The 20391-nt window shown below is 38.0% G+C and overlaps 1 protein-coding gene across 1 annotated transcript; it reads left to right on the forward strand.

Moving 5' to 3' along the window:
- The first annotated feature begins 5940 nt into the window (after window positions 1-5940).
- Window positions 5941-10681, forward strand: LOC141445542 (uncharacterized). Its single transcript, XM_074111376.1, has 6 exons — window positions 5941-6029; window positions 6107-6171; window positions 6927-7145; window positions 8491-8661; window positions 9407-9574; window positions 9933-10681. Exons 1-6 carry the CDS (start codon window positions 5996-5998, stop codon window positions 10635-10637), a joined length of 1362 nt encoding a protein of 453 aa, XP_073967477.1. The 5' UTR covers window positions 5941-5995; the 3' UTR covers window positions 10638-10681.
- Window positions 10682-20391: the final 9710 nt, after the last annotated feature.

Raw genomic sequence — 20391 nt, forward strand, 5'->3', positions numbered from 1 at the left:
TTTACTTTTTGTGAATTTATGTCGCCTTCCGTGAAGTCGCCAAGCGGTCACACAGCGGAAGACCAGCGTTGGCCTCTACTGAGCTGAGTGAGACTGTTTCGCGATTTCGCAAATACTTTGTTAAGATTAATATTTACTTTATACTTGTATATTTGTGTTTATGTAATTTGCGAAATGCGAATAAACGTTTTCTATTTTTATTTCTATTTTTTATAGTTTCACCATGTCTGTTTGTCTGTCTGTCTGTCCATCCGCGGCTTTGCTCAGGGACTATCAATGCTAGAAAGCTGTAATTTTGCACGGATATATATGTTAACTATGCCGACAAAATAAAATAATAAAAAAATTCAAAAATATTTTTTAGAGTACCTCCCATAGACGTAAAGTGGGGGTGTTTTTTTTTCTCATCTAACCTTGTAGTGTGGGGTATCGTTGGATAGGTCTTTAAACCATTAGGGGGTTGCTTAAACAATTTTTCGATTTAGTGATTTGTTTGCAAAAGTGCAAATTTTCATTAAAATCGAACGTCTCCCCTTCCCTCTAAAATCTAAACAGGTGGGTGGAAAATTTTTGAAAAATTCAGGATAGTAGTAAGTATATCAAACTTACAGGGAAAACTATAACGGTTAAGTTTTCTCGAGAATCTATCTATCTAGTCTATATCTGTTTGGCCGGTAACTCCCTATAGGGCCCCTACAGTAATGTACTATTGTCAATCAAACGAAAAATGACAAAGATAAAGCGCGTCAAAGTTCGGGAGCGGGTACGGGGGGAAGGTGTGACGTCACGAGGAACTTTATCCGGCTAAGGCTCCGTTTCCACCAGAGATGTACGAGGATGTGTTGCGAGGACTTTCCTTTGTTTCCTTTGTGTTCTGTTACATTCCTTTTCGCTGACCGTGAAAAATTAACAATGCGCCAATTTTTCAATTATGACTGCATAACGGCATCTACCCTCCAATAGAAAACAATATGCAAAAACGGTTCAACCGCCGTGCAAAAATCCAATCGAGTTACTTAAAGCCGATGCAAATTCGGAAAAATCTATTATAATCTGCATTGCACACCGCTGGACGCTCTTTTCATGCAATGCCTTTTGTTGGCGGATTCAATTAAATTTACACCGGCACCGAGGTCAGTTAATAAAAACCGAAGCCTACAAAAATTGGTGCGTAAATCAATTTCAATAAAGTGCTGGAGACAATGGAGCGGCGGGTTACGGAAAATGACGTCGGCAAACAATGACGCGCGCTAATCGATCGTCGTCGCAGGCGCAGTTGTTTTGTTATAGTACAAGTGGCGTGGTGTTGTACCAACTCGATTCTCACGGGGCTGCCTAAATTTTTTCTGTTACGTCAGTGATGCTAAGTATGGCAATGCTTATGTGCAGTAACTGCGAGACTTGGCATTAACGGTAACCATCAGTAGCAGCGTTAGGGTAGGGCGCGGTGGGGCGACCGCCCAGGGCGCCGGACTTAAAGGGACGCCTGAAGCCTATACTTTCTAAAAAAAAAACCCAAGAGTTGGGGGCGCCGTGGAAATCTCGCCCATGGCGCTGGAAGTGCTAAAACCGGCACTGGTAACCATCTAGCGATAGCGCTAGTCTGTCTCCGGGTTGCCTAAAGCGGCAATTACACGGGTGTTTATATTATAAGTTTTTTTTTTTACTGCTTTATGGTGTGCAATAAAGAATATTTGTATTGTATTGTATTGTACACAACGGAAAAAGTGTAAAGAACACGGTAGTCGGCCGCGTTCAGCGAGCGACAGCTGCCACCGCCTTAATATGGCCGCCGCAGTAGACGGACAGACTAATGTAAAGGCGGCAGTCGTTCGCCGAAGTAGTTTGAAACAAATTCGGCGACCGCATTAGGTGAACGACGCAGTGTAATTGCCGCTTAATGAAAATGTACACCCCCACGCTACTACGAGCCAATCGCAGATTTGTATCGACGCAAATACTGTGAAATATCTGAGAACATAACGTGTCAATTTTGAAAATGATTGTTTGCACATTTTTTTTTATATTTAGAGCTAAAGGTAGTGGTAGATTTGCACAATTTTTTTATATTTAGAGCTAAAGGTAGTGGTAGATTTGCCACTTTCAACCGTTATTCTCCTCCTAAGTCGCTACACTAGTGGCAGAGTGCTCGTGGTCGTTGGTTAAGGATTGGTTTATTCCGAAATTTCATGAAGACTTTCTTGGGAAAATAGTGTGGTTGTTTTGTTTCCCGTTGCTTCCATGCCGTAGTGCTGGATTCCGGATTTCCTGGTTAGAAATAGAGATTCGAGCGCTGCTGCCCTCTCTTACCCTCCTCGGGCCCATGTAAATTTTTTGTTTAATAATCATGAAACTTTATTAAGATTGGTTTTACAGTCATCCCGTAAAATCCATATCGAAAATACAAACTGAAACATAGATGCACAGAAAAACCAGAAAATGAGACCAGCGCTGGGAATATGTGGTGCATAGGAGAAATTTGTGTCTGTACTCCTGTCCAGTGGTGGTGTAGAGGTATAGCACGCAGCACGGAATGCTGAGGACCTGGGTTCGATTCCCAGCGCTGGTTTCTTTTTCTGGTTTTTCTGTACATTTATGTTTCAGTTTGTATTTTCGATATGAAACTTTATGTCACTTGTGAGAGAGTTCGATGTCAAATTATAATACGTCCTATATAAGAGACGCTGGGCGGTAGCGGGTTACAGTCCCTTAGTAAAGTAAAGTAAGAAGATGCTCTTCTGTTATTAAAAATCTATTAATTAACCCGTCGAACGCCCTGCGCGCCACAGTGATGTGTATCTGAGTACTCGTGATTAGACAATTTTTGTTACTAGTTTCGATCACCCTTTAACATAGGTTACTAGTCCAAAATTACCCAAAAAAGTCGTTGGTCGCGCGACGGGTTAAAACATTTGTAGCTTATCAGTTGTTGAAATAAACCCCAAAATACAATGCTACAAGGTGAAGGTGCGTAACAAAATGTCATTTGCGAAGACTCAAGTCTCTTACAATAGATAAATAATTGAACAGCTAACAAGTGAGCATCGCCAGGACGGGTCTCTCGCACCTCGTCCCAGCATTGATTGAGTCACCCTTTACTTAGCATTCTCTGCCACCTCCGAATTAATCGCCCAAGAGCCGCTCTCTATTAAAGTTTCTTCGCAACTTCTTTAAGAGGCTTAACTCCCATAAAACTCCGGAGATAATGTTAAACATTCATTTAAGTGCACGAGGTCCGCCCAACTTCCGAATCGTCGTATAAATCTTCTAATTCTTCGAGCGTTTAATATTCATATCAGTCTTCGGTGCGATGGAGTTTCCAACTCTGTCGGTTGAGGGAATTTGCACATATTAGAGAATATTATACGCAACTGGGCTGGTGGCCTGGTGGTAGTAATTTTATGAATGTACATATATATATATATATATATATTAATTTATTTTCACTTCATAAAAATATTTTGTATAATTTCTACACTGACTATTACACTATATATTATTATTATATTATATGTTATTGGCATTGACTATCAGAAGCGGCTTAAAAGATATACCATCCAAGAACTGAAGACACGCTTCTAGATTCTATGTATTATCTAGTATGAGTGATTGCGTCTTGCTGCTGGGCTGGGCACACCTAAACGCGAGTAACTGGAACAGCACATCTGATTATAGTCCAGTCCTTTATTCGGATTGATAGCAGATTACTGAAAAAAAAATCTACGCCTTAATTTTAATTCAGATGTTAGTCATTTGAGCTTAGTTAAATACAAAAAAAATATGAAGATAAATATAAGCCAAAAGTTCGGGGTAACGTCGCGCTGCGCGAGTGCGACACATTTTAGCACGTTTGACGTCGAATGCCTCCGCTACCAAACTTTGATGCGCATCATCTTTGGTCTAACTGATGGAACTAAATAGAATAATATTTTTTTCACCCAAGAAGCTGCCCAAGTTTCAAAGTATCATTTTGTTCTTGAATTTCGGAAGATATGAACTGCTGGACATGCTTGATCATTGTCTGGATTCTGAAACAATCAAGCGTGACAAGAGACTTTGATAAAATATAAATTTACCTAGTGAACCTTCGAACTTTTCTATGCGGTCGCTTTCGGTATGCTTGCAACTCTACCCTTTACCAAGTAACGTTTACGATTAAAACATAATCTTTACAATAAATGCTCTACTTAAGCCACAAATTTCAATTCCGCTCCATGTCTTTACAGGCCTTCAAAGCGGCCAATTTTCATATTAAGAGTACTATAAAATAAAAGTTAAACGTCTTGGCCCCGTCGCCATTCGGTCTGGATACGTCCCACGGGGCGGGAAAAGGCTTGCCACCGCCGAGCGAGCGACCGTTCCAACTTAGTCGACTTATAACTGCCACGGCAACTTGAATATTTAGTTTAGGTGGAAATTGAGGGTTTAAATATAGACGAAAGGATGGACCTTTGTTGATCCATTTAAACGTTCAACAGTAGCTAAGAATCATTAAATGGGTCGTAATCTAAATTAAAATATATGAATGCCTCGCGAAATAGGATAAACGAATTCTTTGCAGACGGAGCTGCGGGTAATAAAAGTAAATGTATACCTAATTAGTAATAAATAATTTTGACCAATAATAATAGTGTGAGTAGGTAGGTACGAGCGCTATTACCATCATGAGACAACAGTATTATTCGAGTTGTATCCATTTACTCTTCAAAGTACCTAGCACTAAAAAAACACAAAGTAACCGATTTAGACAAATAGTTGTAAATAACCATGTTAGCCTTTGCGCAAATTATGTCTTCGATGAGCTTGAGACAACCACTTTACAACGTAAGCGCTTAGTCAGCACTTTAAAAGTAGCCAACTGTTTAAGAAGATCTCATAAAGAATTGAAAAATTTAACAAGTCCAATATAAACATTAAAAAAACGGGACTTGCATGCATCTCTTTAGGAGTTATATGAAAAAAATAAAAAAAACACTATCGAAAGATAGTCAATGACGGTGTAAAGCAATTGCGGGAAGCCGCCAAAACACGTAGCTCGTTCATTCGGGTCGTTACAACTCGACCAATATTAACAGACACCGTCTACCCCGACAATTTAATGGCAAATAAAGCCGATGAGGAGGAACGAGAAGTATTAGCAGAGTTCACGTTAAATTGGACGTGTAATAACTGTCTGAGCAAGTCGTTCTGACGTCGCCACATCAGCGGTTCGGGTGCAATCTTTCCAACCATTTGTGGGCAATTTCACAATGTTACCAATGTTTCCATGAACGGGCTAACATACGCTTCCTTCAAAGAGTTTTAAATCCTTTAATGTACAAATAAAGTTAAAGGGAAGATTTACGGAATCTGCTACCAAATATAAAGACATAAATAACCCACTTTATGAATAATGCATTTGTCTTATTTAAAACAGAAAAGATGCGGAGCGAGCCGAAGCACCACGCCCGCCCAAGACGTGTTCCCGTTGCCGTAAATATTCGAAATAAATCGCGTTCTTTACTTTATGTTTCAAGTACATTTATCAAAGCTCTAAGGCTGTTAATACTCAGTTTTAAACACCCCTACATGAATAATTAGATGTTACCGGGATTTACCCTGCTCCGTTATCTGTAAAACACGCGTTTTAAATTTGCAAACTCATTCCTTTCGCTTTATTGGGGATAATACGTCTTGGCTTGGATGCGATTCTGATTAATGCCTCCGAGTGAAGTTGGCGCAACTTTGTCAGAGATAGCGGAGAAAAATAAAGGGACGTGACTCGACTAATTCGCTTTTTACGACGGCGAGAGTAAAAGAGTAATTTCACTTTTTAAATTATGTTAAACGGTCTAAAGAGGTTGACATCACTCGTTTTTTAATCCGAGCCATAACGGGATCCGGCAGGAAAATAGAAAAAACGAATAGCAGAATTCTTCTTTCAAATGCTTGTCAGTCGCCCTGATACTTTGTAACGTCAATTTATATAACATTATTTTTGGATGATTTAGAAAATATGCAAAGTGGAGTTTTTGCTGTTATTTTCTTGGGTATGTCTGCAGACAATTTGTTGCTAATAATTCAAGTTATAACCTTTTATATTTTAACCCTTTTTGACACTTTTCAGTATTAAACTTAAGTGCTGGAGTTTTGGGTGAGGATGTTATCAAAAGAGGAACGTTCCGTTTCATGGTACGCCTTTAATTAACTATAATCATTCCTGTAATTTGGATTATTTAAATCTCTTTATGCAACGTACTTAATACTTTACAGAAACTGTCATTTGTCAAATTCGTTACCAGATCAGGGCAAAGCTATACAATGATCACTAACTGGTTAAAAATAAATCTCAATTTAGTGTTAAGCTTAGTTTAGTGACGTCAAAAAATGTGGAACTGTCAAGCTTAACTGGAGTGAGGCAGCAATTGATCATTAGTGTTGAGCTTAGTGACAGGCGCTTCTATAGCCTGTAAACAGGCAGACATCCACAAAAAGATTATAGACGAGTCTTTTTTGACAGCACTGCTGGCAACTGCTGGAATATTTTCATGAAAATAATAAAAACAATCTACTTAACAATATAATAATTGGTAGGTACTTATAACAAAATATAAATGTAAACAACTAGGTTCAGAACCACTTTAGCATTATGGATATGTGTAGTATGTGCCAGAAAAACTGTTGCATTTCCAATTATATTGTGTTTTTCGAACGACGAACCTTTCAAATCAACGCGCATAAATCCGATTTTCGTGATTCTTTTTATAATAGATCCTTAAATCTTTAAACACTTTTCCATATAAATAGGTAAATAAAAATCATCCTTATAATTACAAAGTAGGAAATGATTTGTTATTGTTACTTACTCACTTAAAAGTTGTGTTGTTCAGATTTATTTTGGTTTTTTTTTTAGTTATCTCTTACAAATATTGTGCCAATAATTCCAGGCATACCTTTACTATCAAGACGAGACAGTCGTCGACGGGACTGGTGCGAGGTTCCTCCAAGCAGGGGTCCTCATTCGGGCCAACTTCCTCATATCATCAGCTCTTGTCTCCTCCGTCTCTGAAGACCCTCTCAGCAAGACACTGTTGGCTCGTCTCGGTGCCGTCCACATTGATGCTAACTTCACGCTGAATGAAGATGAAGATGAACAGGAACAAGAGGTAGTCTTTATGTCGTTAATTTATAGGTTATTCGACCAAAGCGGTTGGCGTCATTTTTAGGGTTCCGGAGCCAAAATGGCAAAAACGGAACCCTTATAGTTTCGCCATGTCTGTCTGTCTGTCTGTCCGTTCGCGGCTTTGCTCAGGGACTATCAATGCTAGAAAACTGTAATTTTGCACGAATATATATTTAAACTATGCCGACAAAATAGTAGAATAAAAAATAAAATTAAAAATTTTTTTTTCCCATAGACGTAAAGTGGGGGTGATTTTTTTTCTCATCCAACCCTATAGTGTGGGGTATCGTTGTTAGGTATCGTATAGGTGTTTTAAAATTATAAGGGGTTTGCTAAGATGATTTTTCAATTCAGTGATGTGTTTGCGAAATATTCAACTTTAAAGTGCAATGTTTCATTAAGATCGAGTGTAAAATCTAAACCGATGGGTGGAAAAAATTGAAAAAATTCAGGATGGTATATCAAACTTAAAAGAAAAACTATAACGGCTAAGTTTGCTTGAGAATTATTAGTAGTTTAAGAGTAAATAGCAGCCTAAGGTACAAAATATACCTAAACTTGGAAGATTCCGTATAAAATACGAAATCCTTAGAAAAATATTACTTAACTTTTTCGTAATGGCTACGGAACCCTATTTTGGGCGTGTCCGACACGCTCTTGGCTGGTTTTTTTATAGTGTGATCAGCAGCTGGAAGACGTCCACTGCACAAAGGCACCCTCCTTAGAACACTACAATGAACGACAACTCGTCACACTGTTATCCATCGCTTGCCGGCTGTTTATAATAGTGTGTAGGGAGGTACTTCTAAATCCATAAAATGGTCCGTTTTTCCGGGCAAGTGATTAACGACTGTTTAAGGTCAGAGTGAAAAGGCTGATCAGATTTTTAATAATGATAAGTGATGATATAATAAGATAAATAATAATACATCTTCCGCCTCATCTGCACTTACCAACTGGCTAGATGGAGGCCAAGCGCCAGTCAGCTAAAAAAAAGAAAAATATTGTATATCTCGCCAGTGTTCATTTTGTTGCTGTTAATAAATATCATGCTATTATGTAGCTATGGGGGACGCCTATGCCCAACACTGGACGTCCTACGGCTGATATCTGTATGTAAAGCTGCAGTATAACAGTTTTACCTGCCTTATACCATCGTAAAAGCATCGCAAGAAATCCTATGCATACACATACTATACAAAAATTCACTAGTGTGGGTGAAGTTCTCAGTCCGTACTGGGCTGTTGTGGGAACTACAGCCCGTGGCCAGCAATAGGACGCGTGTAGGCCGAAACTTTATAACTTCTTATATCATTTGTAATTTGCAGGTCATCCAAATAATCGTCCCTCACGAACACAACCACACCCACTGGTGGGCGAGTGACATCTCCTTACTGAAGACCCTACAGCCCTTCCTGAAGACTTCAGCTGTGCAGGTCACCCAACTGTCAACGGGGAGAGACTTCAGCGACAAAAACTGCAACATCCTTGTTTTCAAAGTAATCAGTTTCTTAGGCCTTTAGAAGCATATTTCCAGATACACAGATTTTCAGATATGCATTTCGCCAAACTATAAACACGGAAATTGCCAAATACGTAACTTGCCAGGAGACTATAAAGCTTCCTCTACATTCATCAATCTTTTCATGCATGCACATCGGTTTAGAGTACTCCTGACCCGATCTTTCTACATACATCGATTGATGAATGTAGAGGAAGCGAGAGTTGTATGTATGCCAGGAACGTAGCAAGTGGAAGGTCTCTGCCCACTCCCGTTGCGAACGAGGCGTGATTTTATGCATGTATGATGTAAAGCAAATTACTAGCCATAGTATAACACGCAGATTTTCAAATAGCCAGATACGCATTTTGTCAGGATGGAAATATGGAAATTATTCTGGTTACAGCTAAATACAAATATTTACTAGGTGGCAAAAAATATGTCCCTTACATGTATGTAGTACTCGTAATAGGTAATTTGGTATATAGAGTGGGCCAAATTCTGTGCCGCTGAGTATAAAAATGTATTGAAGGCTTTTAAGGTATTTACTAGAAAAAATCTGATGGCACATTTTTCTAGTGACACAAGTGTGCTCATTGACTATCCAATTTAAAAAAAATCCGTAGTTATACTCGTATTATCATAAGAAAAATAAATTAAGAACTAGAATGGCGTCTTATACTGGCTGACTAATTATCTATAAGCAACGTTTCCTTAACTTAGTCTGCAATTGAAATCCACAGAAAAATTTAGCTTCGGCAGTGGATGGTTTGTTCCTTACGCAACTGTCCGTGGAAATGTTGCCGGTGTCCATCGAGAACTGCGGGGACCAATTCAACGAAAACACGATGACCTGTGCCACCGACCCGCCATTATTGAGCGAAGAGAAGGCAGTAACAGATTTTTGCCAGGTAGCTTCTTACCACGGAATATTATTGTTATGTTATTATATGTTATCTTATATAGTCGTGGTATACTAGTAGTTTGGCCCCTCAAGCAGGAGGACGTGGGTTCAAGCCGGCTCATATTTCAGTGTTTTTTGGAAATTACATATACGAAATTTACTATAACCGACGGTGAAGGAAAACCTAAGGAAACCTGTACTCACCTGTGAATCGAAAACATTAATTTACTTAGGTATTCCTAGCTTTTCTGATGACTCTCCTTTTTGCGTGCAGTTTTAAAAAAATCTTCACAATCTATATTTCTCATTTGATTGACACGCTGGGTTGTAGATTCCAGTTTCTCACTCTCATTTTATTTTTCTAGGGAAACAGCGGCGGTCCCCTTATCTGTGATAACGACGTGATGGCATTACAAACATACATCAACGGTAACTGCAACCCTCCCCATCTTTACCAACTTCTGGCTCCATGGAGAAACTTTTTGTCTTGCGGCACGGAGGACAATTGTAATAATAGAGAAAAATGTTCAGACGTTTGCACTGTGACTTTTAAGGATGCTCCTCCTGCTACCGAGACGGTCATTAACACGACGACCATTATTCTAACTGAAGCGACATCAACTGAGATAGTTATATCAAGGTCTGAAGATAAAAACGTCTCTGATGCTTCGCCAGAAACTGTTACCCCACAATTCATGGAAGAATACATAGTTAACATAACGACTGAAGAACCACCTACCACTATCAATACCACGACTACTGTTAGCACTACCACCACTACTACTACCACTACTACTGAAGCTGAAGTTACTAACACTGAAACTCCTACCCCTACTCCTACTCAAACATCTAAGGAAACAGAGAGTTCATGGCCTCATGAGCGGGAGGTTGTTAAGAAAATACACGATATAGAAGACATTAAAGTGGAAACAGTGAGGGACCACAAAATAGAAGCGCAGCAACATAAGACGAAGCTTGTTCGTAATGTTCGTAATGTCGGCGACAAGAACACTAGTGTCGTTCACGGTCTTATTTATAGTGTGTTCTTTATGTGGCTTTGTTTAGTTTAACTTTTTATGTCCTTTTCGAGTTAATATAAATTTTGTTAAAATTTTGTTTGCGTTCATTAGACCTTAATAAATTTTGAAAATTGAAATAGTTTTAAATCTAGGTACGAGTTCTATTTATCTCTCTTAGCAAAAAAGGGATAGGAAATGCTCAATTGTTGAAATAAATATTCAAGGCTTTCACGTCAAAAATGAGACGGTCAATCCAAATCAAGCCTCATGCAACATAGCACGAATTGTTTTCTGCCATCCCATAGGACCTATGCTATGCAGCTTTATGAGATTAGTAAAAACTATCTTATACCTTCCCAGGATCTCACTGGGTTCATGATTCATCCCATCTAAATCATTTCACTGATTTAATCGTGAAAAAATAACAGACACAAACAGTTACTTTCGCATTAAAGGTCACAGCTCATTAGAGCCACCCGGCACCCGACCAGCACCGCCTCACCTCGAGCGGTCAGTATTTTTCATATGAACTGGTAGGGGTATGCGCTCACTATATCAACTCCGTAGCGTCACTGGATCGCCTAACTCGTGAGGTTGCCACGCGCGAACGGCGAGTGTACCACTCGGTTACAGCCCGCTGCTCGCCGCCATAGTGACTTAGGAAATTCGTGGACTATGCGAGGTCCACTCGTTGTCAACGCGGCGTCCACCCGTGGACCACCTGTTGACAACGAGTGCTCTAATGAGCTGTGACCTTTATAGTAATTAGTAAAGATAAGGGTACAGTAAAGGTCAAAAATATCTTTACACTTTAGTACCTTGTCTCTGTATGCCTTCTGATAATTTATACAAAAGTTCAAACACGAAGTGACCGCGACAAGGTAGTAAAGTGTAAAGATATCTTTGACTTCAACTGTACCAGCGACACGCGTTTACAGAGAAAGTGTTTACATTTCATTTTAATTTCTACTCTGTCGTACTATACGATTAAACTGATAAGTTCATAATGCGTAACTAAAGTAATATGTATATAGTAAAGCCGCAAAGCTAAATATTCTTAACGAGACCTTAAGTCTTCGAAACAAATTACAGGAGGCTTGTAGACTTGCAAGTTAAGTGTACTTAACCGCGACTTGCGAAAATGTAAATTGTGTCCCTTGGCGCGATCGCGTAGTTATAGGGCTGCTCCGAGATGCTTGAGAATAAGGGGTGAAATGGGGAAATCCAAAATACGAAATAAGACTTAAAAAGTTCCATTGTGACACGAAAATTAACCTCACAATCGTATAGTTAATATCTGGCGTTGAGGTCTCCAACTTTTTAAACTACACTCATAATTAAATAATAAATAAATAAATAAATTAAACTTTATTTCAGACGTTATTACATCCATATTTAATAGTGTTAATAATTCTTAATTAAACTATATTTGTTTTTTTATTCGCATTGTGTTTGCTCAACGAAATCTATTTTTTAAGGAAAATAGATTTTTGGGTGGTAGTGATGGTGGGTCCTCCGGAAGGGATAAATCTGCGGATATTCGCGCCAAAGCGCATTTATCGTCGACTTTTTTTCCGAACTTCAGTTGCCGGAATTTGTGCATGGCTCAATGGCAAAATAACAAAAAAAAGCGTTCACATGACTTTCTTGTACTTAAACTACAAATGAAGCATTCATAGTGCTTCTAAGTACATTAACAGTCTTTTGACGTCACATAGCGTTCATGGCACTTGGCATTATTGGACGCTTACATGTGTACAAAGGACTGAATGCGTTAATTAGGTAGTGTATTTTGTCGTTGGCAGCCCTGCAGTGCAGCCTGCCTGGATTAGAGACAACGGCGCCGCCACCCGATATGCTAATCACAATTACCGCTGCCCGTCGAATTAGCCACGGATCCGATATTTTAAACAACCTTCACTGGAGTTCTTGCTGACATTATTTGATAGAGCAGTTTTAAATAAATGGGTTAATTATATTTTCTTGCTGCCTGGGGTCTTGGACGAGAATGATAAGGTGCGTGCAAGCGTGAACGCTACGATACGAGCGATATTGTTCGAGCTTTGCGCTTAGGGTCTTTAGCTAATTTCCAATTTTTGCTCGTATTCATTTACTCCAATTTTGTTTGGGAAACTCCGTGACGTCTTTTCATCCAAAATTTCGTATTGTCTATAAAAACAAGAGATTTCAACAAATATGTGTTGCCAGTGATGATCTATGGCTGTTAAACGTGGTCCTTGACTGTTCGCCTCTTGGAAAGGCTCAGAGTTACGTAACGAGAAATGGAGAGAGCTAGGCTCGGTCGGAGTTTTTTTGCGCGATAGAATCCGAAATACGGAAATTTGCCAAAGAAGTAAAGTCATCCTCAAGTAAAAAGAAATGAAGCATTGTGACAATGGATGGGCCACATCGATCGAATCAATACATCAACAAAATTGTACTTGTTTATAAAGTTCACTCAGTAAAATTATCGATTTTGAGATACGAACTTTTTTTAAATAGTGACGAAATATAATATTTAAATACTTTACTAAGCCGACAATCTGCATACCAACAAGCAGCGAGCCAGAATAAGCCGTGGAAGACTCGTCGGTAAATACTTAAGCAAATTTGCAAGTTCGAGTTCCCGACACTTCGAGCCACCAGACTTTAAAACTCCCTAAGAACCCTAGTGTTTATTTTAGCTACTTACGTGGTATTTGCTGTTGTATTTAACAAGCTTTAGGTATTTATATGGTTACTCATACGTAATTAATTATATTTTTGATTGCCTCAGGTTTTATGGCAACATGGTGATTAATAAAATAAGTTTCTGTTAAAAAAAAAAAAAATCATTTTTTATACTAGCTTTTTTCGCTGACTGTACTTTTTGTTGACTGTACTTGCATTGTTATTTAAACTGCATATCCGTACAGTTCCCGTGTTACGTTTCCAGTTTGCGGATTTATTGACTAGGTAGGTAGTTTCATATTATTCCAGTGTTTTGAATGAAAATCAAAATCAAACAACATTTTTTTTAACTAGGTATTTCAGTATTTTCAAAAGCATAGTTATGATTAAATGAAAAAGGTATTATGTTTATTTCTACACTTACCCTAGGGACTCAATAACGAAAAATAATAAGTGACAACAGCCGTGGTCACGAGTAGATTGAAGTGTAGAATTTTAGTTTCACCCTGTTTCATTGCGCGAGTTTTTTTAACTATCCGTACATGATTATTTTTATTGTATTGTGGCTATCGCAACAGTAAATACAGTTGAAATATCGAGGTGAGAAGGGTCTGTGTACAGTTTGGAACCTTTTTATAATCAATTTCACTATGATTTCTTTGGCAGATGTATATACGGAATGTCAAAAATGACATTTAGCCTGCATTTAGCACATATGTTCCACCCTGGCAAAATTGACCTCCAATGGACAGCGCCATATTTTTCTAAAAAACAACAACAACAACACCCTGGCACGTGATTTTTGGCTCTTTGGCTGTCATTATTCCAGTAAAATCATCCAGTACAACATTGAAATATTTGAAATCAATCGAACAAACACCGCAATGTTAATGCTCTTGGAATGATTTTACTGGATTATCGTAAACATGGCATAAAGTACAGGCATTCGATCTATCCGTGCTCTGTAGCCTAACCAAATATTATTTTAAGAGTAGTCGTAGTTAGAAGAGTGTAAAATTTTTAAAAACATTATCTTACACTATTGGTAGCTACGCCAAAAGTTGAGAACGCATTTGATGGTGTGCCTGTGCCATAATTGAATGAAGTTTCTTTCCCAAGTCGCCGAGCGCGCTGAATCCAAATGTATCTTAATACGACTAGATGTGTTTAAATTCTGAAAAGGGAGCGCATCGGAAAACTGTTATGCATATTTTAAATTTAAATTTACTTCAACCGTAGGGTTGGCACTATCGATTTTTTGGATCCTTCGGGTATCTAAATCTATTCTAGTAAAAGTAAAAAGGCGTATGTGAGGGCGTGCGCCCGTGCGTGCGTGCGTGTCTGTCTGTGTACCTATGTAAATCTAGATATATATATACCAAATTGTATGCAAATCTATTTACACTATTTTAAAGGTTTTAAATAAACATAAACGTACTCGTCACGAGTACAACACCTCTATAAATAAATAAATAAAAAGAGTAACAAACATTAATAAATAAAAAATAATAAATACACGTTCACACCAATTGACCTAGTGTAAGCTTAGCAAAGCTTGTGTTATGGGTACTAAGCAACGGATAAATATAATTATATAGATATAGATACATACTTAAATACATATTAAACACCCAAGACCCGAGAACAAACATTCGTATTTTTCATACAAATATCTGCCCCGACACGGGAATCGAACCCGGGACCTCAAGTTTCGTAGTCAGGTTCTCTAACCACTACCTTTATCTGGTCGTCTAAATCACATACAGACACACAAATTTTAATATCGCATTAATAAACGAATAGTATTAATTAACATACACATATACTCGCATTATTGTAGCTTCTTTACCAGATTATGAGCTGTACTCGTAAAATTAAAATGATCAAAGATAAAAAAAAGTTAAAGTCGATATTTTGAATCATATTTAAATTCTAATTTGATCGAGGTGAATTAGCTGAAACTATCCCCTTTAATTCTCTAGAAGCGTACACAATTAAGTAAAAAAAATATTATGTAACAGATAATTGAACCGACTCCAAAAAACATGAAAATACTCTTATATTAAATTTTTCAATAGGTAGTAAATCTATGAGTGATCTCATGCACCCAAAAAAATACTCGCCTAAATAACGTTAAATTTCAATTTCAAAATTGAACTCACAGATCTGAGCATTGCAACAAAATTGCAGCTGAAATTAAATTTCCGCCTAGTTAATTAACAAAATGAATTCTACAATATTTTAGACTATCGAGGTCATTACTAATTTTATGATTTTTATTTTATTGGTTTGAGCTTCTCTAAAATCAAGGTACGTAGCACAAAACCCGAATTTAGACAATAAAATTAATTCTACTCGAATTTCAAATTCAGCACAATTCGACCACTTACCAATACTATTTTCGAGTGATGATGATGATATTTAAAAATTGGTTGCTTGTTTGAACTGACAACCCTAGTCGCAAAGTCATGACCAGTAGCGTCGAATGAGAACTCCGAATAGCTCTTTGCGAACTTTAAAATGTTTTATGATATTCAGCGGACGTGATAACGATAAATTTACGAATAACCACTCGATTGAAATGAAATTTGAACATGCGCTCAAATTCACAGAGAAAATTATTCTTCTCGGCGCCTGCTATTTTCATCGCAGCAAACAATCGCGAGCAAACTTTTAATAATTTTTTGAAGGAACTTTGAACTTTAAGAACACGAGTGTAGTTCAACTGGTTTGTTCGGAGTCATCCATATTACTAATATTCGTACATCCTTACTAACTCTACCTTCCTTACTGTCTATCACTGTTACTGTTACTAATATTATCAATTTTTTTTATCTAGCGATGCTTAATTCCTACCTATATGGTATTTTGAGCTGTTTAATAATCAATAGTGCTGTCTGGTTAGATCTATGTGTCTCAAGGATTCCCAAACGGTAGGGCGCCATGGTAGTTCCCCATTGGCACCGCGTGGGGTTCTTATTATCCCAGAAATTTACCTAGTCAATCTGTTGGACATCCAGTTGCTACGGTGTTACACCATTGCTAGTTATTGTACCTATATATTGCAAGGGCGCTGTGACGACACATTAAAACTAAAAAGATTGGAAACCCCTGTAACTATATAAATAAATAATGAATACTCCTAGGTAATAATTCAAAGGTATGTGTGAAGTTCCCAATCCGCACTGGGCCCGCGTGGGAACTATGGTATGTGGGGGTTTTCGTGGATGAACAATTGATCTAGCTTGGTCATGTCGTCTCTGAGAAAACGCGTCACTATTTTACGAGTTTAAGCCCGAGCTTCGCTTGGTACCAACTAATATCTTTTTTAGCACCAGATCAAATAAATATTCTAGTCAAACTACCACGCACAGGACTTATCACGCTAACACACACGAGTAATATTTACCTCGACGTTTCAGCAACATTACAGTGGCCGTGGTCACGAATAGACTGGTAGACTGGTGGTGGTGTGTGTGTTGTGTGTTAGCGTGATAAGTCCTGTGCGTGGTATTTTGACTATGAGTGAAAATCACGAAAGTTTAAGACATTATAAATAAAGATTCTGTTCACAGGTGAACCAAAAATTCAATTTTTCGAGTTAATAGGACCTAAAATGCAAAGGTTCAAAAAGGCTCCACGGATCCCTAACAAAGACAACAACAAATCCCAACTCCGTTAATAGACACAGGAGGAAATGAGTTAACAAACAAAAGGAATTAATCCAACAATCTCATAAAAAGAAATAAGCAGTTAATAAAACTTTTAATAATTAAAACTCAAATAAAAATAGGAGCCTAGGGGATAATGAGGGCCAGCCTAAGAGGAGCTACCTCTCCCCTTTGACTTGCGTACAAAAATAATGTAAGAGACGCTTGGATAGTTATTTCGGGGTGTCTATGTTTCTGGTTGGTTTCAGGGTACCGTTTTGCCGGATGTGCCCCTAGTCGGGGGAAAGAACTGACAACTGTCGTTAACTGGTCCTGACTAAGTATTAAGGAGTGTAAACAGGGAAAAGATCATAAAAATAATCGACTGGCAATATTTTTTCACGAGGAAAATGGGCTAAGGGCTGAGACGCGAGATACGTCTGGCAGTGACGTATTTCATTTTTAACCCCCGACGCAGAGGGGTGTTATAAGTTTGACCGCTATGTGCGTCTGTCTGTCTGTGGCACCGTAGCCCTTAAACGGGTGGACCGATTTGAATGCGGTTTTTTTAATTGAAAGCACGTTTTCTAACGCTGGTTTTTAGATAAATTTTATCTATATCGGTTCAGCCGTTTTTGTGATCTTGAACTTTGAAGTGACAAAGTCGGGGGTTTTTCAACTTTTTGTTGGTTAGGTTATTTAAATTAAAATTGTATTTTTTTATACCTTGACATAATAATATACAGTAAGTACATCATCATCATCATCATATCAGCCGTATGACGTCCACGTTGGACATAGCCCTCTCTGTGTAGCTCCAGTTGTTTCGGTTGGAAGCGACCTGCTTCCACCGTGAACCCACGGTTGATGTTCAAAATTCAAATTCAAATTCAAAATTCAAATGATTTATTCAGTAAATAGGCCGCAATGGGCACTTTTACACGTCATTTTTTAAACTACCAGCGCTTTCGGAAAGACCATCATTGCCAAGAAGAATGCGCCGCAAGAAACTTGGCACAAAGTCATTTTTTCATAATAATATAATTACAAATAAAATACTTACAAACTATTTTATACAATTAAAGAAAAAAAAATAAAAAAAAATAATAAAAATAAAAATACAGGGATGTATGGGGTCCCTTAGTTACAATACTAAACACTAACTATATCTAAACTATATCTACGCGTTCAGTGGAAGTGTAGAATGCTTCCACCGTCATACATTTTAAAATAAAATAATGTTGATGACCTTTCAACCGTTTCAGCGTGGGCAAAAATGCTTTCGTGTATCTGTGAGACTGTCTGGTCTTCTCTACAATTCTCAATTCTTGTGAGCAGTTTCGGTAATTATAAGATTTTTTTTAGTCATATGGTTTGAAAACTTAAAAAATATCATATTTCAGCCATTTTGGATCTTTTTTCGCGAAGTCTACACACCTTGCAGAGCCATTTGCGTATAGTAGCAACTTGCGCAAGGGCCGTTGGGATTGTTCCCGCCATATTATCCGCTTATCTTTAGTACTACAGTCCAGTGCTTACGCTGCTCTGCTCCGGAATGGAGAGTAAGACAGTTGAATATCACACTGCTACGTAATGCTGTGCCATGCCACAGAATATCACAAGCAACACTCTAAACATCACTCGGACTCACTCGGCATCGATTCGATTTGGTGTGATAGATACATTCAGCAACAGAAGTGGATGAGCAGTTACGGTTCTCAAAAGACTCTACACGACTCTACTGCCAAGGTGATAATAGTGTGTAGATCATTTTGAGCACCACAACTGCTCATATATTTCTGCTGCTGACTGTACCTACACGCATTTTAATGTACAGTACCTACAAAGCCAGGCTGCAAGTCTATACCGACATCGTTACTTGTGGGTTATGTCCTGAAAGTTCATCATTCATCAAGCTTACATTGGGTGTAAATACCTAAAGACTTATAATGTCTTAAGCTTTCGTGATTTTCACTAATAGGTATATATATAGGTAGATAAGTCCTGTGCGTGGTATTTTGACCTAAAGACTTGTTCAATAAATTCGTATATAAACTTTAAAGCATTCTTTAATTGGAGTTCAACTAGAGAACGATTGCGTTTTCATTTCCTAAAACCGCAACAAAGTCTTAACTGATCAGCTCAAGTTAGACGAGTCTATTTTCCACGTTCGTTTCCCGGACTAACTGTGCAACAACTAATAAATTGCCCGACAGATTGCGGGTATCTCAGTCAACAAAAACGCTTACAATTCCATTGTCTTTTAAACTTTTAGTTCACGTCGAAAAGATACGAGTGGAACCGTGCCGGATTTGCCGGTGGTCAAAGTTGGATTCGAAAACACATTCATCATTAGGTTTACTTTGTTCTTAGTTATTTACACACTTTGTCATGATATTTATCCGTATTATTTCAGCAGATGTTTGTTTATTGTTTGATTGTGGTTGGCTATTGTTTCCATTTGAAGTGAATACAATGTAGAATCAAAAATGCCGATGGAATACCTTCACAGGGTTTGATTAATAAAACTAACTAACTCAATTATCTGCTGATATATTTCGGATTCACTTTAAAACATCTTGTGTACCTACTCGTATTAACAGCTTGAATTTTTTTAAGAACCAAAAGTCTTAAAAATCTTTTATTATAAACTAAAAAAGAAAACGACGACGACCAGAGGCCGTATTGCCTAACGTTTCTGAGGCTTGCGATCGCAATAAAATGACAAATTTTCCCATACAAAAACTGTCATTTGATTGCGATCGCGAGCACCAAAAACGTTAGGTCATATGGCCTCTGGTTAAGATCGCGGGATCGCGGTGGATGCGGAAAGCACAAGACCGGTCTGAGTGGAGAGCCTTGGGGGAGGCCTGTGTCCAGCAGTGGACATCTTTCGGCGGTAGGCTAGAACGTGGCTAGAACTCTGTTAAGTAACTTAAAGTTCAACAGTCGGACCCCATTAAAAATTGTAATCGGCGCAAAAATTCTCAGTATTGGGCACCTATCGACTGTTCAACTTTAAGTAACATAAATACATACGCCTATAATTAACTCTCTTTCGGGAAGTCGAGTAAAAATCACTCCTTCAATTTTATACGCAGTTTAGTTTTTTTAGTTTTTTAGTTTAGTTTTTTTATTTTATAAGCAGGGTATATCTATCGCAGGGCTATCGCTATCAACTTTAATTCGTTTGTTGAAACATGTTATTTATTTATATTTGCATGTAATGTACAATTTATATTTACATTTATATTTGCATAATATGCCTTTATAAAACACCCGCTGCCTAATGACTTAATAATCTCAAACAACGTAAAAGTACAAACCGAGAAAAACAATATCCTATGAGTGATCGTAAAAACGGCAATATGGAATCATCAAATCCGTCGACAAGGCCTGTAGGCAATTTTCAATCTCATTCCCATTTGTGACAGTAATAAAGCGCCCGGGAAAAGTCAACAATCAATTTTGTATTTCAATTTATT

The sequence above is a fragment of the Choristoneura fumiferana genome, chromosome 2 (genome assembly GCF_025370935.1).
Source record: "Choristoneura fumiferana chromosome 2, NRCan_CFum_1, whole genome shotgun sequence".
NCBI lineage: Eukaryota > Metazoa > Arthropoda > Insecta > Lepidoptera > Tortricidae > Choristoneura > Choristoneura fumiferana.

Coding starts and splice junctions, on each gene's coding strand:
- LOC141445542 (XM_074111376.1), top strand. CDS start 5,996: ATGCAAAGTGGAGTTTTTGCTGTTATTTTCTTGG. Junction 7,146..8,490: donor AAGATGAACAGGAACAAGAG/GTAGTCTTTATG, acceptor TGTAATTTGCAG/GTCATCCAAATAATCGTCCC. Junction 8,662..9,406: donor GCAACATCCTTGTTTTCAAA/GTAATCAGTTTC, acceptor TGAAATCCACAG/AAAAATTTAGCTTCGGCAGT.